Raw genomic sequence first — 22,627 nt, 5'->3', positions numbered from 1 at the left:
AAAATTGTTGAATCAACCTATACCTGTGACAGCATAGGCGGTAAGATATCCTCCATAAGATGCTCCAAGTTTGCTTCATCAACTTGGTCGAGGTTGACGGCCTCAAAATAGCCAGCTTGCAAGCCTCCTCTGTTCAGAGTAAAATACAGCGCATAATACAACCGCAAGCGTGATAGTTCAACCTGTTTTAAATGTGTTGGCATTATTTATTGCTTAGAAAGCGTCCAATTGCACAGTTAGAGCATCGGATGCGTAATTCGAAGGTTGTGGGTTCGGATCCCACCGACGGAAATGGTGACTTTTGGTCCACTTTAATTCATTCAGTTTACGTCGTAATTACAGCACTACAGTTAAAAGACAACAATTAATGTCTCCTATGCTTTCCTTGACCTAATTGTCTGTTGCATTCACTTACATGCCTAGAATTCTATTGAATTAAATTTGGAAAGACACGGGAAGAATCGGGAGCTATACTTGTTTGATATCCTAGATAGTGGCAAGTGTAATGGGTAAATACGAAAGGAGTATCGAGGAAAAAAAAGGACCCGTAGGATAAAAATATGGACGGGTTAGAAACACTGCGGAATATCATGCTCTAATGCACCAACTCAAACGTAGAAACGTCAGTAATAACAGACTTTTGGCGTGACGATACTACATGCACTATTGCATCAGTCATTAAACGCGGAATCGCATTGGAGCACTGACCATCGTGTTACTTGTGCAAGCATTCATTTATTGTTTTCTACTAAATTCGATTCAACATCTCCGACATTTCAGCTGCCCGAAATTAGAAGCGTATGAATAACAAGTTTTGTCCTTACTCTGCAGCAAATCCCTTTGATATTGAACTAAACGTCACCACAGGTGTCTTCGTGTATGGAGCACCCATCGCATCAACGATTTTCCTCACGCTGTAGAACGGGCGCTTGTTGCTGTATATATTGTGTTCAAATATCTGCAAATCAGAAGCACCAAACAATACTTAGTAACTTTTGTTCACTTACGCAAATTTGCTTTTCATTGGGGCGTAGGTAATCAGATTCTGTTCAAACGTAATCTGGCCGCTATGCTTTCATTGTCATTTTTAACAATACCCAATCATGCAAAATATTTAAAAATTATGCTAAGGCAATTCAAAGTCCGTTACATTTAGGTCACTCGCGAAGTGCAAAAGCACCGTTTTCCTTATTAAGGCGAACGCCTTATATGTCCCATGAGTAAAAAAATATCCCGCGTCCGGCGTTGACAACACGAACAGGACTGAAATCGCGTAACATGACGTCACCATATGACGTCAACATGACGACACAAATCACTGAAGTTTGTGACGTCGTCGTGATTTCGCGCTCATGAGGAGCGCCGATGAGAGCAGAGACGAGAGTGCGCTCGTCAGCTGCACTGGTCACCCACCTTGACAGAGTGGAATGGCTCCAACCTTATATTGCGATTGCAATTATATGGACACTCTCGACGGGTTTTTCACGTCGCCATCATCGTCGCCGTCGACGCCATGTTCCTTATAAAGTCCAAATCGATAACATTGCCCCGCGCATCGTATATTCTGCCCGCGATTACAAAAGGGCGCGAGCGTAGGCGACGAACGCGGCTGATGCAGAGAAAAAAAACCAGCCGGTAATTTCCTTCGCACGGAGGGCGCATGCGATAGCATCACCCCGTGTGCAAGGCCTGCCGTTGATTGCTCCTCAAGCCGAGAGGAAACGCCCCGCCCGTCTTTCCTCGGGCGAAGGAGCATGGACGCCGGGGGAGGTTGGGGGGGGGGGGGGGGGAGGCGGGTTGGCACATTTATTATAAGAACGTGGTGACGATCGCTGCAACGCGCGATGTCTCGACAGACATCACCAAACAGCTCGTATACCCTTCTACGTGCTGTGCTCTCGACGCTTCGCGATGAGACCAGAGACTGCACGAAAACCGCCTCTCTCCCTGAAGCGGTTATATTCCCTTACACTATCATTTTACAGCGGAGCAGTTAAATCCGAGCTCAAACGAACGAAATACCGACCAAGCCCCTCGCCAAGGATGGTGAGCGGAAGAGGAAAGAGTGAAGCACAGCGGCCGCAGCCTAGCGAAGGAGGAAAAAAGTGAAGCATATAGCATAGCCAAGGGGTGGGCAAGGGAAGTTAGGGTGAGGAAGAGGGGAGAGGGCAAAAGTATAGCATAGCCATGCATAGTATAACAAGGGCTGGGGAAGAGAAGTGCGGGTCAGGAGTAGTGATGTGAGGGTGAGGAGTGGAAAGAAGCGGTGGAGAGGGTTAGGCATAGCATAGCCTTATACTATAGTATAACGAGGGGTGGAAAAGAGAAGGAGGAGGGAAATGAGGAGGGAAGGTATAGGATAGTATAGCGGAGGCTAGTGGATGGGGAGGCGAGTTGGAGGTTGGAAACATGCAGGTGCTCAAGCGGAAAGGAGGAGGGGGTGAGCGGAGAGGAGGAGCAGTGGCGCAGGAGGAGCAGGGTGGAGTTGGGAGTGGGAAGCTGCTAGTAGATGCGTGGAGGAGGAAGGGCTGGGAAAGAGAAGTGAAGACGATGAGGAGTTATGTGAGGCCGAGCAGGATGGAAAGGATAAGGGGGAGAGGGTACAGCATAGTATAGCCATTTATAGTAAAGCAAGGGGGTGGGAAAGAGATGTGAATGTGAGGAGGAGTGATGTGAAGGTGAAAAGGAGAGTGAGGAGAATGGGCGCAGGTAAAAGCGCAGCATCGACAGGTATAGTATCGTACTAGAAGGGGTGGGAAAGGTTAAAGTTAAAACTGAAATTTGGGCTAGCTTGTTTTGACTTGAATACATATTATAGCGGAACAAAACAGGGACGGAGAAAGTTGCACACAGGACGACCGCTAGACTTCAGCCGAAAATTTCTCTCCAGAGACATGACACATAAAGCGATAACAACAGCAAACAAAACACTAATATAATAATATCTGGGGTTTAACGTCCCAAAACCACCATATGATTATGAGAGACGCCGTAGTGGAGGACTCCTAAAATTTCGACCACCTGGGTTTCTTTAACGTGCACCTAAATCTAAGTACACGGGCCTCAGACATTTTCGCCCCCATCGAAAATGCAGTCGCCGCGGCCGGGATTCAATCCCGCGACCTTCGGGTCAGCAGTCGAGCGCCATAACCACTAGACCACCGTGGCGGGGCGCAAACAAAACACACCTAAACTGATTGTAGCGTCACCATTATGTCAAGTTACACATTCCAAGCTACGTGTCGCGCATTCACCCTTGAAGAAGCTAATCTCTTTTTTTTTGTGAGGGCAACTGAGGGTACACTTACGCACCTGTCTGCCTCCCTGTTTATGTGGATAGCCTCACAAATCTTTCGCCGTATCTGGTCATGACCCCGTCGCAACACCCGAGTTGCATTAAAGGCTGGGGCGCGCCCACGCCGCTTACAATGGTCGGCCAAGGGCACCCCCGCGGCAAGTGATGATACCGCTGCTTTACGCTTCCTTAGACGGTCATTTAAGCAGCGCCCCTACTGTCCAACGTAATATTTACCACCGGACAGAGCGATGCCGTAAATAACGCCTTCAACACAGGAAACGAACCTGGTAGCCAGAGGCGTAGCCAGGGGGGGTGGGCACACCGGGCCCGTGCCCCCCTCCCCCTAAATTTTTGCACAAAATGACACTCGATCACATCTGCCTGCCCGACCCCCACTTCAGATCAAGAAGGTGCACCTCCTGAAAAAAATTTCTGGCTACACCCCTGCTGGTAGCGTGTTTATTTGAGCACACTTGCCTTCTTTTTTTATTCACAGCTGGGCACAGCCGCATCAGCTTGCCTGGTGCTATGCAAAGCACATCAACACCGCATTTCTTGCCCACTTTTTTCAAGCGATGCGTTAGCTGATGAATGCAGGGTACTCCTTCTTACTCGCCGAGTACCAAGTCGGCTTAGGTCTTTTGTGGAAGAACGAGTACCAATTCTTACTTCTTTAAGAATGGTTTCCGCAACAGGCGCGACCAGTTCACGAGTGAACCCTGCCTCCGTCAAGCAGGACACTTGCGTTTGCAAGCTTTCAGCGACCCTATGCCCGTATGAATTCTGCAGGGAGCCACGCAGACAGTTCATCGCTATACCACGTTTGACCACTTTTGAGTGCGCCGAACTGTAACTTAAAAGCTACTTTTAGATCGGGGTTGATGCGCCCAGCAAATGTGGTCATCGGTAAAACAAATGTGCACATCCAAAAACTGAATACATTCATCCGATGGCAACTCATGGGTGAACTTCAGCCTCTTTGAACAGCTCTTAAAAACGTCTGAAACCCCCTCAACCACTCTGCTTCGATTCTTTAGGTCGTCCACTTCCACAAAAACTAAGAAGTCATCCTCATATCTAACACATTAAACAACACTATGATCAAGGCACGCCGCGATGCGTCTGTCACAGTAGGCTAAAATATCTCGTAAAGCCTGGGGGCGGCACAGGAACCAACACATACTCCTTCTCTCTGCACAAAAGACTGGTTCTTAGACAACGACCCGAAGGTCGCGGGATCGAATCCCGGTCGCGGCGGCCGCATTTTCGATGGAGGCGAACATGTTTGAGGCCCGTGTACTTAGACTTAGGTGCACGTTAAAGAACCCCAGGTGGTCGAAATTTCCGGAACCCTCCACTACGGCGTCTCTCATAATCATATCGTGGTTTTGGGACGTTAAACCCCAGATATTATTATTATTAGTTCTTAGACAAAAGGAACGTAGCGTCAAGGTAAAACAATAAAACATCTAAAAAATTATTTAGCGATGCTCCGCCGCTCGCATTCCAAAATTAAATATCTCCTGCTTCTTCAATCAACATCCTCACAGCGTCAATTAGTTCCTTTTTAGGTATACTATAAAAGAAATCCTCAGCGGTTACTGATAAGGCAAAGTTATCTGCAGTCCTCTCCGAGTCCCCTAAAAAGTCAACCAGCTCGTTCGAATTGCGGATGCGAAACGCATCTTCCACGATTAAATGATCTAAGTTTCTCTGAATAAACTTAGACATATCACCCTGCCATGAGCCCTTTCCAGAAACAATTGCTCTTAAAGGAAGCCCTTCTGCTTGGGCTTTTACGGAAAAAAATACTTTCAGCCCATCGATATTAACCGCTGCAATGTTCTTGCGCAATTGAAGCAAGTTCATTTCTTCACACAAATCTCTGGCTTCCTTTTTTACGACGGTCTTCCGACGTGCAAACGGAACAAAATTTTTGTCAATGGCCTGAAAAGCCTTTTCCTCGTACAGAGGAACGGGCAGGACTAAAAATCCTCTTTCTTTGTCAGCGGTTAACAATGCTTGTTCTTTGTCACGCAGGAAGTCAATAGCTTTTTTGACGCTCAACGGCTTACTTCTATTGCCACCATTTCTAGACAACAGACAATCGACACCTTCCGAAATACATCTGTCTATCTCTTCACTCTGTGCATGCTGAGATACTCTCCCTACCAAGGAGACTAAACCTGCTGGATTTTCATTAGGCTCCACGCACTATTTAGTACCGCAACTCAAAACATCCTTAACCAAGTCAGGTAGTTCAAACTGCGCAAGCGAAGTGACATGCTGGGGCTTAATACACCTGTCAAACAGGGCAACTTAAGTGCACTTTGAGGGAGTGCACTTCGCTGCTATTGTCATTTGCACGCTGTCACACAGGAACGCTTAGTGACACTCGCTGCAAAGTACACTTGCCGGCAAGTGCGTTCGCCAAACTCACTTCGCTGCGACGGAGTGTCTAGCCTCGGTAGCAGTGGCTTGCAAATAAATACGCTAATGCAAAACGCGGCGATCACGGTATTTTTAAACCATCGATCTTGTTATTAGAAATACTGCCATGTATTCAAACAAATCATACCACAACAAAAAACCTCGCTACTCTCGCCTTCGCGCAGTTTGCGGTCACGTCCGCTAGGGGGATGCGGGAGCACTTGCCGTGCAATGGCCGCGTCCGTCGCGTTGTTTGCTTCCTTGCACATGTGTAGGTCAGTCATTCTTTAGTCATTTGCGATGGTGTGTGCCACGGGGGCCACTTCTACGAAGACAACGTGGTCCGACGCAGAGATGCGGACGCTCATACGCCTTTGGGAGGAGCAAATGAGTGCTGTCAAAACACGCTCCAAACGCCCGTCACCACTACACCTCCCTTCTGCACCGGAGTCCGCCATTCTTCTTTTCGGTTCGTCTTTGATATGACACTGTCTTGTCTCGGCTCGCGATGACCAGTGATGTTATGCGGTTGCAATATTTACTTCATTTGCGCGCAAAGTTTATTGTAAATTATGTTCATGCCTATAATACGCTATTAAACAGCGAGCATTGCCAAAAATAAACCACCAATTGCCACTGCCATCATTTGCAAAGCACACTTCTCTTTCACGTGTAGCAGCGCGCCGCCAAAGTGACACTCTGTGAGCGTAAGTGCACTCGCTCAAAATGACACTAAATTTGCCAGTGTGACCGGGGTATAACACTGCTGGTTGTCTTGCTCTTTTTGCAAACGCACAACACAGGCAGACAGTTCCGCTACAAAAATTCAGTCATATTCACAGAGTCCCGCATCCAAGCACGAAGCAAGGCCTTTTTTTGTGTTGTTATCGCTTTATATGTCATGTGTCGGGAGTGAAATTTTCAGTTGATGTCTAGCGATCGTCCTGTGTGCAACTTCCTGTGTCCCTGTTTTGTTCCCCTATACTATGTATGCAATGGTGGGAAAGGGAAATAAAGAGGAGGAGGAGTGATCTGAGAGTTAGGAGAACGGAAAGAGGATAGGGAGAGGGTAAATCATAGCATAGACATATATAGTATAGTTAACAAGGAGTGGGAAAGAGTGGGAAAGTGAAGTGAGCATCAGGAGGAGAGAAAGCAGGGGGGAGAGGGTAAATCATAGCATAGCCATGTATATAATAGTAGCATAACAAGGAGAGAGAAAGAGAATGGAGGGTGAGGAGGAGGGAAAGGAGGAGGGAGTGGTGCATAGCATAACGGAGGCGAATGGAGGAGAGAGGAGATTTGGAGGTTGGAGACATGCACATGGTCAAGCGGAGAGGAGGTTCCTTAAGTGCTAGACCATGCCCATTATCGCATAGCTTTGTGTCGCTTTGCATTTTACCGCTGAGGCGTCCACTGAGCTCCGCTGCACATTGGCATTTACGACGTTAAGTCAGTTAAAGCCACGCATAAATTGTAAGGTTACGCGAGACTGGATCTAAAAGAGTTAGCTGCTAGCCTTACTTCGTATAACATTACAATTTGCTGCTCTCGAATGCATTGCTTCGCCCTTGCGCCGAAACTGTCAGTTTTAAAGCTGTATATTTATGCACGTTAGTGGGGTCTGATAATACTTTGTATTCTCCTGTAGAAGGATTGTTTCTTTTAATATTCGCTAGTCTGTGATCAATTCACTACATAATGTTACCATTCCGCTGCATGATTATCTAAAAGAATATTTTTTCTGTCACGGAGAATTTATTTGTTTTTCAAAAGTTAAGGCGATTACACTGCATCAAAGCCTATATGTAGGGCTCCGTGTTTTCGAATACATCCGAAAAAATTTGATCAACACTCGCCGGTAAAATTTTTTACAATTGGATTTATGCAATAAGCTCCGATTTCAAAGTTGCATTTTCAACGTTCAAAGAGCATTTTCAAAGCTGACGATCATCAATCGAAAGCAGCGCACCTCCATCAGCGGCAGCAACCTCGCAAAGTATGCTTGCGTCTTTTACAACAAGCTTAAGGTTGTAATACGAACAAACGTAGGTGTCTTGTATTCAAGTATTTGTGCTTGTATGCATATGTGTTTGCGCGTTCAAACCTTGCAGACCTCTAAAATACACTTAGTGTGTTCACATGTTTTCGTGTTCAGATATCATTTCTTCTAAGATTTCGGAGTATTGAAAATAATAATAATAGGTCCTTTATTTTTGATCAAAATGATGAGGGAGGCTGGGAGAAAAAGCTGAGAAGCAGCTTGACTAGCTCCTGCTCCACCCAAAAGTACACTTTGGCGAGTTTACAGCAGAGCACATCAACAGCCTTATTAAGCGGGTAAATGAACAGGAAATGAGAAAAAATTCGGGAAAAAAAAAGATGGAGAAAAAAGATTATCAGCTACAATGCAACGCATTTTCATTTACAGTAAAATTAATAAGAAGACATTGCACCAACTTATAACCTAAAATTAAGCACCGAATTTCGGGGAATTGGAGATTTACGAGGAATAAGCTCCGAAAAACGCCGAATTTTCTCGAAAAAAAAATAAACTCCGAAAACACGGAGACCTACCTATATGACATTGATACGAGGAAACACACGATGAGCGTGAATGAATGTAGTGCTTAACTTCATAACACGTTCTTACTTGAGCTCTGCGAAGGTGTGCGTGAAATAAACTTACCTCGTCTGCAAGTATGACAAGTTGATTCTCGTATGCAAATTGGATGATCTCTTCGAGCTGTTTTTTGGATAGCACGGTACCTGGAAATTGTAATGCGCAAATTGATGTGCAAAGACGAACAAAATTGGTCTCACAATGTTTGAAATTCGGCAGCTCTAGAAGGCTCTAGAGCTTCGCTAAAGGCTCCAGTTTGGTAAATTGCGCATAGATTTAAGGAAATCCAGACCGGACGCTGATATTACTTTGTGCTGCATTGTTCCTGGTATTTATCATCACGCACTGAGTAGTATACTGTATAATATTTATCTTAAATAGTGTTTTTTTAGGCAGAGGGATGAGATGAAACTTCGACTGGGTGCTGTTATCTGAATAAGTGGGAACGATAAAAAGTTTTGTATGGCCACGACAGCATCAAAGGTAGCTTCGTCGCTTTAAAAGTGACTGCAGGAAGCACATTTCTTGTTTAGGACGTAAAAAATTCGAGCAGCTATGCAATAGCGGTGCGAAGACCGAAGAAAGAGCGAAGGTGGGGGCGTTCCCCTCCTCCTTTCTCTCCTTCGCAACCTAACTTCCCTTTCCCACGCCTTGCTATACTATAACATATATGGCTATGCTATGTCGGTATCGAGTACCAAAGGTCCTGGATATCGATCCGTATTGATTGGTTATCGATCGGTATGGATTGGCCCGATGAAGTACGAATTGGCCAAGTAATGTTCATCTGGTTTCGTCCAGGTTGTAATCGCCATCGGTTAGCAACAATTTGGAAGTTTGGGGGAGTCGGTGCATGGGAGTCGGTAAATTAATTCAACTTGGTGCAGTGCTTTTCTCATAAGATCATTGATGGTTCTTGCATGTCGCTAATATCGGGTCTGCCTTCGAGTTAAGCCTTCTTCTAAACCGCAGCCTCACAGGTATTGAATACACTCTTTAAATGAGATGCGTTTTTATCCCCTTTATTGACGCTCGAGGTGTGACTAACCTGGTGGGTTCGAGGGGTTTACCAACAGTAGCAGCCTTGGTGTGCAGTGCTTTCTCGAGGAGTCAAGTGTTTCTCGCATCCAGCGAAGGTTATGGGTCCAGTTGCGATCTTCATCCAGGTAATAGTATGCCTGAGTCGCGGCGCCAAGAAAGTCACACAAAGGCACTCTCCGAGTCGAGCGCAGCCGTGCACACACGTCTAACTAGAAATTTGCGTCCGCATACGCAAACATCAAGGCCTAAGTTACCAAAATCTTCTAACAAAAGGCTACGGTACGTGCAAAGCAACACCGCACTATATCATATCTCAGCATGGAGCACACTTACAAATAATTTCCTAGGTGGTCAATTCGTAATGACTTATCAATGGCATTTTATTTAAACAATTTATGAATTACATTAAAAGGCTACTGTTAGGAAAGGCAAACAATATTCAGAAACCTTTTTGATAATGTGCTTCACAAAGTATTGCTCTTCTAAGTCTTACAGTTCGTCGTGTTTCATTTCTGAAAGAAACGTTCCATGGCGAGCACCAATGCTACACCATATTTCGAGTTAACGCGAGAGTGTCTCATTATCAGCCCGACAATTAATTAGAAAGAGAGATTCGATTACGCTTACTAATGGCGAGAACTTAGAGCCACGTTTACTGCCTCCCGATATTGCGAACTACGCTAACTTCCCAAAACTGGTGAGCCTCGGATGACGAAAGCTTCGCACCGGCAAAACATGGTATTCTCGGATTTCTTTCATTGGAATAGGTTCCTTAAAGTTCATACAGAGTGCAGAGCAGAATATTAGGTTTTCATTGTCCAAAAAGTGACGAATGCCACTTGCAATAGAAATGGGTATGCCAAGGTCGCCAATTGAAAAAATTCGCCATGAAATGTCTGAACAATACATTAGGGCTGCATACTGGAATTGTGAAGTTGAAGCTGAGAATTTGGTTGAGCTACCTGCATGGGAGATGTAACCTAAAGTTGCACTGGGGGAGCTTTCTGTGCAAAGAAAGCAACTGAAACGAGAAAACAAATGTTAAAATTTGTGGGCGGGATGCTATACCTCGTAGTATCCTTTGTCGTGCAGCATGTCGAAGTAGCTCATGTACTGTGGGACGCAAGTAAGGGCACCTGGTGGTTTCCCATTTGGTCGCCTCCGCAGCACGTCAAGTATAACCTGTAATGTATTTTAAGAACTCTTCTGTAATTGAAGTAAGGTAGGGAGCCCGAAGGTCTGACAGCTAGTGATTTTTGTTTCAGACGCTTCGGTATCATCTATGGGTGTAATTTAACTCTAGGTACTGTGCCAATATGAAGTATTGTTCTTGAATCGTATTTTTCATAACTTTCATTCTCATTGGCTGGTTCCAATATACAGCTCAATCCGCGTAGTCTACAAAAAAGAACTTTGGATATCAACATTAATGACGAAAATTAGCCAGTTCTTTAAAAAGCCAAATAAAAAAAATTATGTAATCGTTGTTGTGAAAAATTTTCTGTTACATTACATCGTACATGAACGCTATTTGTAGATGATACACATACAAAGGCGGGCATCTCCTGCAACGTAATTCGTATTCACCAAACAGCTAACGGGGATATTCAAGAATTAGGTTAGTAGGTATTTTTCATTTTTCAATATAACCGAAGAAGCCAGAATTCCGGTCTTCTCCTCTCACTTAATTGGAGGAGTGTCAGCTTCTCTGCCGAATCCTTTAATGTCCCGCAGCACAGCCACCGAGTTGTTTAGGAGGTCAAATCTCACTAATCAGTCACACTTTTGTTCTGGCTCGTTTTCATATCTACTTGTCTGTTTTACTTCGGGAAGCGCAATTTCCTTAAGAAGAACTTAAAATACCGTCTTATAGACACGAAAAATGCTTAACCTATTATCCTAGCTCACGTATAATTATTAGCGAAATATACTGCGAAAACTTTGTCCACCCTTTTTATCCTATCAGCTTACTTGGATCTCGCAAAGCACTTGCGTTTTTCTACTCACGGAAACTCCATGAAAAACGCCATTCGTAATCCAGATTTTGGCTGGATTGACATCAATGCCATCCCTGCTGCTGATGTAATCGGCAATGTGCTGTCGGACGATCGGGTGACCGTTGATTATAACAGAGCCTGGGATAGAAGACAATATGAGAACCAGACGCCGTAGATGCCCAAACGACAAAAAGAAATTATGGAAGTGCTCTCTTTTGCATCACCCGTAAGATTTGACCACCCCCTAAGGAATGCTCGAGACAAACAACATCCGAATGTCACCGTGAGAACTGGACATCTTGTCATTTGTAAATCGAGAAAAAAATTATAACTACTTCAAGCGGATGTATAATGAACGAATTAGAGGACATTAATGAACAGGAGTTCGCTGCTGTAGGGGCATGCAAGGTAAGTATTGTCGAACTTAGGCGGTCGGCTTTGTGTAAAGCGGGTACACACAGCTAGCTTAGCAAGTACAGGTTTTCTGTTTTTTTTTTTGTTGTTTTTTACTACGGGTCAGACTGTACACACCCTTGAGCGAAGACAGCATTGTTGGCAAAAGAGTATAATACGCTTTGCAGAATGGTCAATTTGTTGAAGTGAGCTCGAAGTGGGAAAGCGATGTTTCTGTGCGTGTATATATATAATTTTGCGAAGTTCCCGACCTAACCACGCAATTTCCATTCTCCAGCATGTAGCCACAGGGTTCAACGGTGCGACCAACCCGAATTAACGAGTCTAACTTGGCACCAAACCCGATTTAACGAAGTTTTTCCTTAAAGATCACACCATCTCCCGCTGAAGGGGACCATGAGGCGGTGCGAAGCAGTGTTTCGGCATGTAGAGCCCGCGTTTCAGAAGTGGAGTGGTGAGGGGGAAAGCGGAGAGGGGAACTGGAGAGGGGAACTGGAGAGGGGGAGTGGAAAGGGGAAGGGGAGAGGGGAGTAGTGGAGAGGGGAAGTGGAGCGGGGATGGGGAAGGGAAATGAGAGGGGGAGAGGGAAGGTGGAAAGGGAAGGGGAGAGGTGATGTGGAGATGGAAAGGGGAGCGAGGGAGTGGAGAGGGGAAGTGGAGGAGGTTTGCGCATGCGCAGTAAGGGTGGTCACGCCGCACACCACCACCACCACCACCGGATTGAACTCCGCTATAAGATGCTTCACATCTAATAAACGAGTAAACAGATGGTGATTTCCTTCTAATTTGAACACACACATGTTTTTCTCCGAGCATGCGCTCTAACGCTGTCACGTTAAAACATCTAGCTGCCCTGGTCACAACCTTAGTATTGTTTTCACGAGGCTGCACGTTGCGCCCATGCACGGAACAACGGACTCGGCAGTCGGTAGCGCTCTTACGTGTCATATGACGATAGAGGCGGCGGTGGTTTACAGTCCCTGTATATGTTCCCAGAGGAACGCTACGGTGGTGCTCGCTATTTTGATTGAAAAGATGGCACTAATCGTCTCCTCGCCACTTTCTTGATCGGCCTGCTTGCACGATCAGCGCATTCGTTCTCTCTGCCTTGGTATATCGGCAGCTTGTCAAAGCTTCACGTGACTGTCTACATGGCCCGGATAACCCGGACATGGGAGGCTCCACGTCCGGGGCACCCTCGCGGACTTTTCCCGCGCACAAGCGAGGGTTAGCGGCAAATAAAATGTAGCGACAGTTTTTTAGCGTGTCGATACATTACAACTGTAGATTTCGAAAGACAGAGAGATCCCTTTCTCGGTTTTGCGAACTTCCCGATTTCACGAAGTAATTCGAGCGTGGACATCGCATGTCAGAGAGAGACAAAACATATTGCATTATCCGGGAAGGATTTCGCAAATGAAGCAGCAGCAAAATGGGCCTACTAGTGTGCTGACATATGCGTCGTTCCTCTCTTCAACCAAGATATGTAAGAGATCATGAGTAAGCTTTCAATAAACGACTATTTGGCAATCTTACTTGGCAATTCATCGAGAAACTGGGTAATACGCAGTGGACGCTGAAGTGAAGTCCCGAAGTTTTTTTGGAACTTGTCGAGATATGAGAAAACTTTGTTCCACCGACCACAGCCTCCACCAGGCAGTTCCTATATGGAATATGGCTAAGGAAACCGACAGAATTGTAGCCCAAAGAATGTGCATGTTTCTAAACGTATTATTTCGTATTTCGTATTATCTTTTTCGTATTATTTTTCGTATTATTTCGTGAATTTCGTATTATATTTTTTTCTTCTGGTACGCTTGCTGGTTCATACTTTGAGTGAGGTTTAAACTGCGCACAAAAACTAGAATAGGTGGAAGGACGAGCAAGACACCACGGGCGCAGTGGTTTCTTGCTTGTTCTTTTCACCTGTTCTAGTTTTTTCGCATAGTTCTAACCTCACTCCAAGCATTTTTTCCTCCGCGGGCGCTTTGGAGTAATTTTATTCACTCATAGCGCATTATACCCCATGAAATTTTAATGAAGTAGCCCGAAGCGCAACTTTATAATACCTGTAAATGATTTCTTGACTAAATTCACCTTCGTGGCTTAATGATGATGTCCGAGGTAAATGGAATGTTTAAATCTCCTGTTCGCGCGTATATTTATGACCTGCTCTTCGCCAAGAGAATGAAATGCGAACAAAGTTTTCTCGATAATTTTCTTGCAGATGTGAATTCCGTGTTAACGCTTGAGGTGATGTAGTAAGCACTCGCTCTCATTTTGCCAAGGGTTTTCCAAACTATCGTTTCGCTTCATACGATACATGTAAACGCAAGGGAAGGATACAGTAGCATAAACAATCTACCATGTAGACTGTATGACAGCAGCAACACAGCGGTAATGATTTTTTTTGCTTTTTTGTTTTTTTCGTGAATGGAAGCATAATTAGCGTCATAACTGTAAGAGCGCTATAAAAGATGAAACAGCAGAATCTTACCGACAGTATTTCCTGGGCAGTGGTCGAGAATTTCTTTCGTTCTCAACTTAACGTCGATAGGGAGCGGTACGTGATCAGCGATGTCCGGGTAAGCACATGCGCTGATAACCTGTAAGTAAATTGTTACGGGTTTTTTTTTTATGAAGATATAGTCCCCAGATAAGCACGCCATTTCAACCACCGCCCCTTAAGAGTTCATGAACACCGTTTATTATTTGGTTTTGTAGTAAGGTAGTTACTGTAAAGCAATTCAGGCTGAAATGAAGGTGATATCGTCCTGCGACAATCATTGACACAATAATTAATTAATCAACCTATAGTCGAGAACTACGCTCGACTATAGGTTGATGAGTCGTAGATAGTAGATATGGAATGTTTGTTGCATTGACGCACATCGCCGCCCCGTAGCGTGCATTTCACGGCGATGAAGCTGATGTCTCTGCTCTAACGTGAGGTAGAGCAGAGACATCGTTACGTCGGATCATGAGCTACCATTTACACGCCAGTGTACTCGGAGTGCCTAGTAAGCACACGATATGCGCACAACTACTCAATTTACACGAAGACGCCAACTACTTCGTAACGCTTGGCTCAAATCGAAAAATCCGTCATAGGCTGCTACTGCCTGACTGCTTCGCATGAACTTGATTCCCACAATGTGTGGGATCTGTAGGATTATTTTTGAAGAGTACTGAAAGATGCTTTCACCGCGTATAATCAAACCGATTGACATGGCATAAGTTCATCAAAATATCTTGCAGCATATAAGCCAGTATAGTTTAACGTTTCAAAGTAACGTTCATGCTGTAATGGATGGCTCGTGATGACTATTGGGAGATTAGGTTTCCTCAGTTGCGAGCGGAAACCGCTATAAATCTGATCGTACTAGTTTCTCCACTGTGATGCTTCCTGGCGCATAAAAGTGGATTCGAAATTCCAGTTCCTTGCATGTGCTTCGGAAGCTTCTACTTCTTTTTGCAGAAATGCTTCTGCAAAATGATGTTTCTGCCGATTGAGAACAAATAAGTGCAAAGAATTTTTTTTTTGAGCTTGAAGCGTGGGAGTATGAGAAAACGTATTCTGTAACTCACTCACCATCTTTTTTTTTTAAATAAAGTAGCTAAATTGATTTCTTTGGCGCTTTTACCGGCTTTCATGTTCGGAGATTGGCGCTCGGACTCTCTACCAAATGGAAGCATGCGTGCTTTCGTGCAACAGAGCGGCGATACTCTAGTGCCGCCAACAGTAAACGTATCAGTTCAAAAAACCTTTTACGTGAGTATAGTTTTCAGACTTATGAGTTTCAGATACTGCAAAATGAATATGTCGTGAAGCTTCATCGACGCCGACTTCTATTGGTGCCCAATTCCAACTCAGTTCGAAAACAGCGCTAGTTTAATTCTACTCTCTATTTCTGTCTTCTGCATAGGGCTTGTGAAATATTGCGCCCTTCATATCCTGTCGTTCGCTCCCTTGTGGTGGCTGCAGATAGAAGAGGACTCCGGCACAGCTACAGATTTACTTGCTAACGGTTCTCTGTTCTACCGTATTACGTTATGGGGCGGGAAACACTACACAAAGGTATTAGCTGCTGGAAAATATATGCCTTCTGGTGCATTCCCAAAATAAGCAAATATGTCTCGAGATAACGTTCTTATGTTCATACCTTGTGATCATTATGGATGGCTCCTGCACAATAATAAAAAAAAACTTTGTCTTCTTATGCCTTGTCGAAAGACATTTGAAAGCTATATTACTTTTCTTGAACATGCGCATGATATCATGTGACCAGATATCACGTGAAATTTAATTGAGCGCAGGAATGAAGAAAGTTCGCAAATTGAAGACCGACTCCCCTTTCAGCTATATACGAAGCTTAGAATAACAGAGAGCTGAGCTAGTTGGTAAGTATTCATTCTTGAAAGACAGGGCGTGCAAACACGGACACAAGAAAGAAGTCAGGACACCACAAACGCCGACTAACAACTGAAGAGACGCACAACGGCTGAAAAGAACGAAGGCACGAAAACTTATCTGCGCATGCCCATGCAACAGGCGAACCTATCAATCCGGCACGCGTGGCGGTCTACGTGGAAGATAACTGTTGAGGCATTTGATTTCATCGTTATGCAAGTTAATCGACGGTTGGCTCACGCATGCGCTACCACTATTCTCGATATGCCATGCTTCAATCATCAGGCGCGTTTCTTCATTTCTATGGCACATATCATTTCTATGATATGTGCCATATTGACCGCGGAATCATGGCGTCAAGTGAGATTTTACTAGGAATGCCTCAAGGTCCGTTGCTCGACTTCGCGTGACGATCGCCGCCAGAAGCAGATGTACGCCGACTGGATGAGGGTACCTAACCAGCATGCGGAATTCATATGGAGGGTAAAACTTCGAGAACTTCAACCATGTAAGAGGAAGATTATTTCTACTGTTTCACCGCAAAATAACTTGCTAGTCCTTGGAGGAGCTGCCTTAGATGATAGTCACTGCAAAACCCTAGCCTTAGGTCCTAAATATTGTTTTAAGCCGAACCTGAAACCAATAGACGTTTTAAGTTTGTCGCGTACAATCACTAGACTTGTTCCTGAAGAAGAGCGTTCCCACTGCATTTCAGACTGCGTTGCTAGCATCAAGGGTTCTAATATGCATCTCAAGTGTTCTGATCCTATCCGGCCTTTGGTTAATTACTGTGTCGAGAAGAAACTCAGGCCAGTAATTTCAGATAAGGAAGGGTATTTTGTAATTATTTGCGGACAGTTTGTTCTCAGAAAAAGCATTAACAGCCATAGAAAAGAATGTTAGGACGGTAAAACTTAAGCCATCGGTAGTTAGGCAACGTGCTGTCGACCTTTTGTTCAGACATAATCTTGAGAGAATAGCTTGTAATGTCAAGAAGGCTAAATCACTTACTTTAGAATTGTTTTTTTCAGCCAAAACACATAAGAACGAGATCCCATTTCGAGCAATCGTTTCAGAGCAAGGCACCTGGCAAGTCGCTGTATCTAGTTATTTGCAGAACTGCTTAACCTCTTTGAGTTTTTCAGACCCTTTTCGTATGCGTAATTCTCAGGCGCTAGTTCAGTTCCTCTCAGAGGAGAACCCCGGCTGTTGTAAAGCTTTTAGTATGGATATTGTGGGAATCGAGCGCGCCCTTTCCTTTGGCGCCTCGTTCCCCAGCTAGCGCGTGTGCTGGCCCCGCGCGGGCACGCGTCCGGGCATGCCTTGACATGCTCACATGCTCACGCCACCAAGCTAGCTTACGTCACTGCGCAACGCCTGTCCTCATTGGCCGCCAGTGACAACCCCCTTCCCCCTTGAGCTCGCTTCTGTCCGGCGCGGGCTTGCCCGCGGCAGATGCTCTCAGGCTAGCACGAGAGGTTGACGCGCTGTTCTAGCAGGCGGCTTCTCGTTCGTGTGCTCGACCGCTGCCCTTTGTGTGGTAGTCTTAGCGCCGCTGGCAAGCGTAATCGATCGGTCTTGCGGAGTTCCCCTTACGGCCTACAAGCCTGTGAGTGTCGTACTGTGCTGCATCTTGGGTTAATAAACCCGTGTTGTTTGTTGACATCCTGCCTCGAGTGTCTTTTCTGCGCCGTGCCGGAGTCGACGAACCCGGCCGTAGCGTCTTCGCTGCGGCAGTGGAGAACGTCGCGTCCCTTCACGGTCGCCTCGTAGGGTAAGCTTTGTGCTAAACCTATCTCCACCTAACTGGCGCCCAACTTGGTTTCGGCATGGCAGCGGAGCAGTCCCCCTCGAGGCGCTCGTTCCTGCTCGATCCCGTGGCGACGGACTTCTCGTTCGATGCGGACGACGCCGGCAGCACGAGGTAAGCTCGCCTTAGCGGCCCTCGGCCACCGGGAGAGATCCCGTCTTTGGGGCCTCCTTTGGTGATGACCGCTCGAATGTGGACTACAGTCCTAGCCTAGCCAGTTTCGGGTTTTCTCAGCTGGTCGAGACACGCGGAGCACGTGCTTTCGGGCCCCTCCAATGCGTCGTCTCCGCTCGCTGGCCTTCCTTTGTTAGCAGCGCAGCTAAGTGACCAAACCGCCGCACCGGAGCGTCCCTTCCTAGGCCACATGGTGCTGGCATTCACACGCTCGCTGGCCCATCGTTGTCACGAGCGTAAAGGGTTGAGTGTCGTCCGCGAGCCGCTCGCATAGGCGACACCGTCGCCGCGTTTTCCGACGATCATTTTCCTCATGCGCGCCTTGGCGACGCTTTCGGCAAAGGTGAGCCACCGTGTTCCGTTGTCGATTCGTTTGCCTGTCGCATGAGGCATCATGCATCTGTCGGTTGCGTCGGTGCGGAAACCCTACTCTTCTCCGTGCCGTTTATTGGTTGGCCCCTTTAGGTCTAGCGTGCACGGCGGAGAACAGGCGCGCGACCCTCGAACGGCGGCGCCTGCCTCGGAGCCGCTGCACACAATTGCGGCACAGCTCCGGGTAAAACATTGCCTTCCATCTCGCGAGGAGCACCGTTGTTTCGTGCGGTGCTTCGCGGTTGGTTGTGCGCTGGGAGAATCGCGCGCGCCGACAGCGCTTTGTGCATCTCCCTGGTCTTTAGCTGCCCCTGATTCTCGGTCGCGTCTTTCTCGCGCGTATGGGTATCGTGAATGACTTCCCAAGCGGTGGCTACGGGGTCGTCCCTTTCGGCGCCCTACAACCACTTGCAACCCTCGTAGTGGCTACCGCTGCCTTTTAAGTTCGGCACGCCACACGAGATTTCGCTCGCCGGAAGCTTGTCTGCTAAGTCAATGGAGTGTCATTGGTGGAGGAAACGAACCCCATGGCGCTAGTCTGGCTTAAGCGCTTACGCGAGCCCTCGGGCCGCCTCGCGCGCTGGGCGTTGACTTTGCAGCGGTACAACTTCGTTGTGCGCTACCGGAAAGGGAGTTCAAACGTCGTGGCTCACGCCTTGCCGCGTGCCCCCGTTTCGGTGTAACACTAGTGTCCACCACTCCCCAGAGCAATGGCACCGAGTAGATTCTGGGGCCTCTGGCTCCAATGGGTCGAAAGGAGTGAATCCCGACGGCGAATTGACTTTCGAGTCGATCGCCACGGGTGAGCACGTCACGTCAGCCGGTATCCTGTTAAGCAGAGAAGAGCTACCAAAGGCACAGCAGCGCGATCCGTTTTGGGCTCCAAGAGCCGTGCTCCCAAGGAGCGGGCGCGTATTGACAGTCTGGTATTGCTGTCGGCGCCGTGTGCCGTTTACGCAGTCTGGTATTGCTGCGGGCACGTTGGATTCGCATCTGTTTGTCGCCGGCGGAGTTCTCCTGCGCTCCACATCCCACCGGAAGAAGCTCCCAAGGAGTATTTTAAGGTGGGGGTACCCCGCAGTCTAACGAAAGCCACCCTCGGCTATTTCCGCGACTCGCGGTTGGCCGGACATGCGAGTGGCCGTAAGACTTTCCAAAAGTTGTGCCGCTCTGCTACCTGGCCAGGCATTAAACGTGACGCTCTTCACTCCACGTGTGGCAATGCGTGAAGTCTCGTGCGGGCAAGCCCCCGGGCTCATGCAGCCGCCCCCAAACCCTTCCGTTGCCTGCAGCAGTGACTTGGGAGAGGGGGAGGCGGTCACACAACCGCAGGAAAACCGTAAGGCTGGCCCCAAGTCACGCCACCGGTACAACCTGTGGAAACGCACTTAAGCAACCTTTCTCCCACTAGCAGGTAGCAGGACTTTATTCCATACCATGGTAGGGAATGGAGAATAACCGCAAAGGTGCCCAGACACGTCCGGAAGTGGTAGAAGGCCCTCTTGGTCGAAAATACCCTCTGACGTGTTGTCCAAGCCATAACCTGCCAAGCGCCCCCTTCGTTGGGCAGCACCGTCAGGCAGGCACCCTTTGGGCAAGCCGGCTATGCCGGGGGAATTTTTGTCCACTCCTCCATCGCCCTGTCGTCTCCCTGCGCCTGGCTCTACCGAGCCACCAGCCTCTTCCCGACCAGCTGGCCTGCTGTTCCCTGGTCCATCCTGCTGTGGTCTCGTTCCTGCCTTCTGGCCTGCAGACACCACCATCCTGCCTTGCCCACCTGGCAGCTTCGGCAGCCGCCCTCGGCGACTGGTTCGCCCACTCAAGCTTTGGCTCAGGTCCGAGCGTGGTCGCTCCGGCCTCCGTTCCTGGCTGCCTGCTGTCCGGCTTGCTGTTCCTGCGTGGTCCCCGTCCCAGCGACTTTCGGCGGTTGGCTGCTGCACGCAACTGGCAGCCACGCCTTGTACGTTCCCGGCTGCCAACCTCTCCAGTCCGGCGAACTTCAAGCGGGCTGGCTGCCCGCCCTTGTGCAGTCTTCCCCGTTCCTCCTGGGCTGCGGACCTTCTTCCGGCAGTGGGCTCTCCCTTGTGGTGAAACTTTCGGTGGAACTTTTGCGTGGCCATGGCCGACCTATGAACTTGTACCTTCGGGAAGACGACACCCCCCCTGTTGGACTTTGCCCCGTTGGCCAGCCCCCTTGCGGCTGAGCTGACCTTGCCACTTGGCCTCGTACAGCCTCTTTCACAGGCTGGCCTCGGTCTTTAGGAGGGGGGAATGTGGGAATCGAGCGCGCCCTTTCCTTTGGCGCCTCGTTCCCTAGCTAGCGCGTGTGCTGGCCCCGCGCGGGCACGCGTCCGGGCATGCCTTGACATGCTCACATGCTCACGCCACCAAGCTAGCTTACGTCACTGCGCAACGCCTGTCCTCATTGGCCGCCAGTGACAACCCCCTTCCCCCTTGAGCTCGCTGCTGTCCGGCGCGGGCTTGCCCGCGGCAGATGCTCTCAGGCTAGCACGAGAGGTTGACGCGCTGCTCTAGCAGGCGGCTTCTCGTTCGTGTGCTCAACCGCTGCCCTTTGTGTAGTAGTCTTAGCGCCGCTGGCAAGCGTACTCGATCGGTCTTGCGGAGTTCCCCTTACGGCCTGCAAGCCCGTGACTGTCGTACTGTGATGCATCTTGGGTTAATAAACCCGTGTTGTTTGTTGACCTCCTGCCTCGAGTGCCTTTTCTGCGCCGTGCCGGAGAATCGACGAACCCGGCCGTAGCGTCTTTGTTCACTGCGGCAGTGGAGAACGTCGCGTCCCTTGCCGGTCGCCTCGTAGGGTAACCGTCTCGCAAACCTATCTCCACAATATTGAAGACCTGTATTATTCTTTGCCGCATGAGGACTTGTTAAATTGTGTTAATGAATGTATTAACGAACAAGCGCACCAGACGGTTTTCACCGATAAATGTGGTGTTTCTACCGGCGCATTTCTAGGAATCTTTTCGATTAATTTGAAGTCGACGCTTGTACGTTGGAAGGAAGGCGTTTATGTGCAGAAATCAGGGATATATATTGGTTCTAAGGTTGCTCCGGTTCTTAGTGATTTATACCTTAGCAAGATTGACAATCTTTTGGAAGGCGCCTTAGGTAGCTCGGTTATTAAGGTTTTTCGTTATGTGGACGATTACTTGATCTTTTGTAGTGATGAGGACTTTGAAAAGGTGGTAACTTCCGTGAGCGAAAAATTTCAATTAAATGGAGGTGGGCTGAGATTTACTAAAGAGGTGCCTCAGAATAATGCAATACAATTTCTAGACATTTCCTTAACGTTCCAGAAGAACCACGTGTGCTGGCAGTATTCTCCTAGATCTTCGAAACCGCTGCTAAATTTTTCGTCGAAGCACTCGAAGGTAGTAAAAAACGGCATCGCCATGTCTTGCCTTAAATCAGCCCTCACCAAGTCGTGTGAGCACAAAATGAGTGATAGCTTTAACGCACAGGTTACGCGTCTTTTAGACGTAGGGTATCCTCGTGATGCAGTGGCCACGGTCGCTGAACGTTTAAAGAAGTCTATTGTGTTAAGTCCGAGCATGGTTGCAGAAAGCGATAGGAAGAAACGTGTCGTAGGTATACCGTACATTCATTGCGTATTTCACAGGCTAAAGAAAGTAGGAAGTAGATACGGCGTTAATGTTGTTTTCACGGCTGCCAATAAACTAGGTAAGATTTGTGCCGCTGTGCAGAGGAAGAATGAGCGAGTAAAAGACAAGAAGCGGAGCGATATTTGTTTCGTAAAACACACCAACAAATTCACTGATTGCCGTTCGAGTGTGGTGTATAAGGTCCCTTTCAGCTGCGGCCGCTTCTACGTAGGACAAACGGGCCGATGCATTAACCAGAGATTGTTGGAACATAAGAGATCGCTAGCAGGAGGCTCACCGTCTAATCTATCTTTACATTGTCGAGATTGTAAGTGCACGCCAAAATTCGATGAATGCGCAGTGTTGTACCGTCATAGAAATGAAGAAACGCGCCTGATGATTGAAGCATGGCATATCGAGAATAGTGGTAGCGC

The 22,627-nt window shown here is 47.5% G+C and overlaps 1 protein-coding gene across 1 annotated transcript in view; it reads right to left on the bottom strand.

The window, feature by feature from the left end:
- LOC119386792 (alanine aminotransferase 2) overlaps positions 1-22,627 on the bottom strand; it is a 56,817-nt gene that overhangs the window by 25,434 nt on the left and 8,756 nt on the right. The window contains exons 3-9 of the mRNA XM_037654068.1: positions 14,301-14,409; positions 11,400-11,527; positions 10,461-10,574; positions 9,400-9,529; positions 8,418-8,497; positions 825-958; positions 24-129 (exon numbers count right to left, since the gene is read on the bottom strand). Coding sequence (XP_037509996.1) covers positions 24-129; positions 825-958; positions 8,418-8,497; positions 9,400-9,529; positions 10,461-10,574; positions 11,400-11,527; positions 14,301-14,409 — 801 coding nt within the window. The remainder of the gene's footprint in view (positions 1-23; positions 130-824; positions 959-8,417; positions 8,498-9,399; positions 9,530-10,460; positions 10,575-11,399; positions 11,528-14,300; positions 14,410-22,627) is intronic.

This window comes from Rhipicephalus sanguineus, chromosome 1 (genome assembly GCF_013339695.2).
Source record: "Rhipicephalus sanguineus isolate Rsan-2018 chromosome 1, BIME_Rsan_1.4, whole genome shotgun sequence".
NCBI lineage: Eukaryota > Metazoa > Arthropoda > Arachnida > Ixodida > Ixodidae > Rhipicephalus > Rhipicephalus sanguineus.
This window is presented reverse-complemented; position numbering and strand designations above follow the sequence as displayed.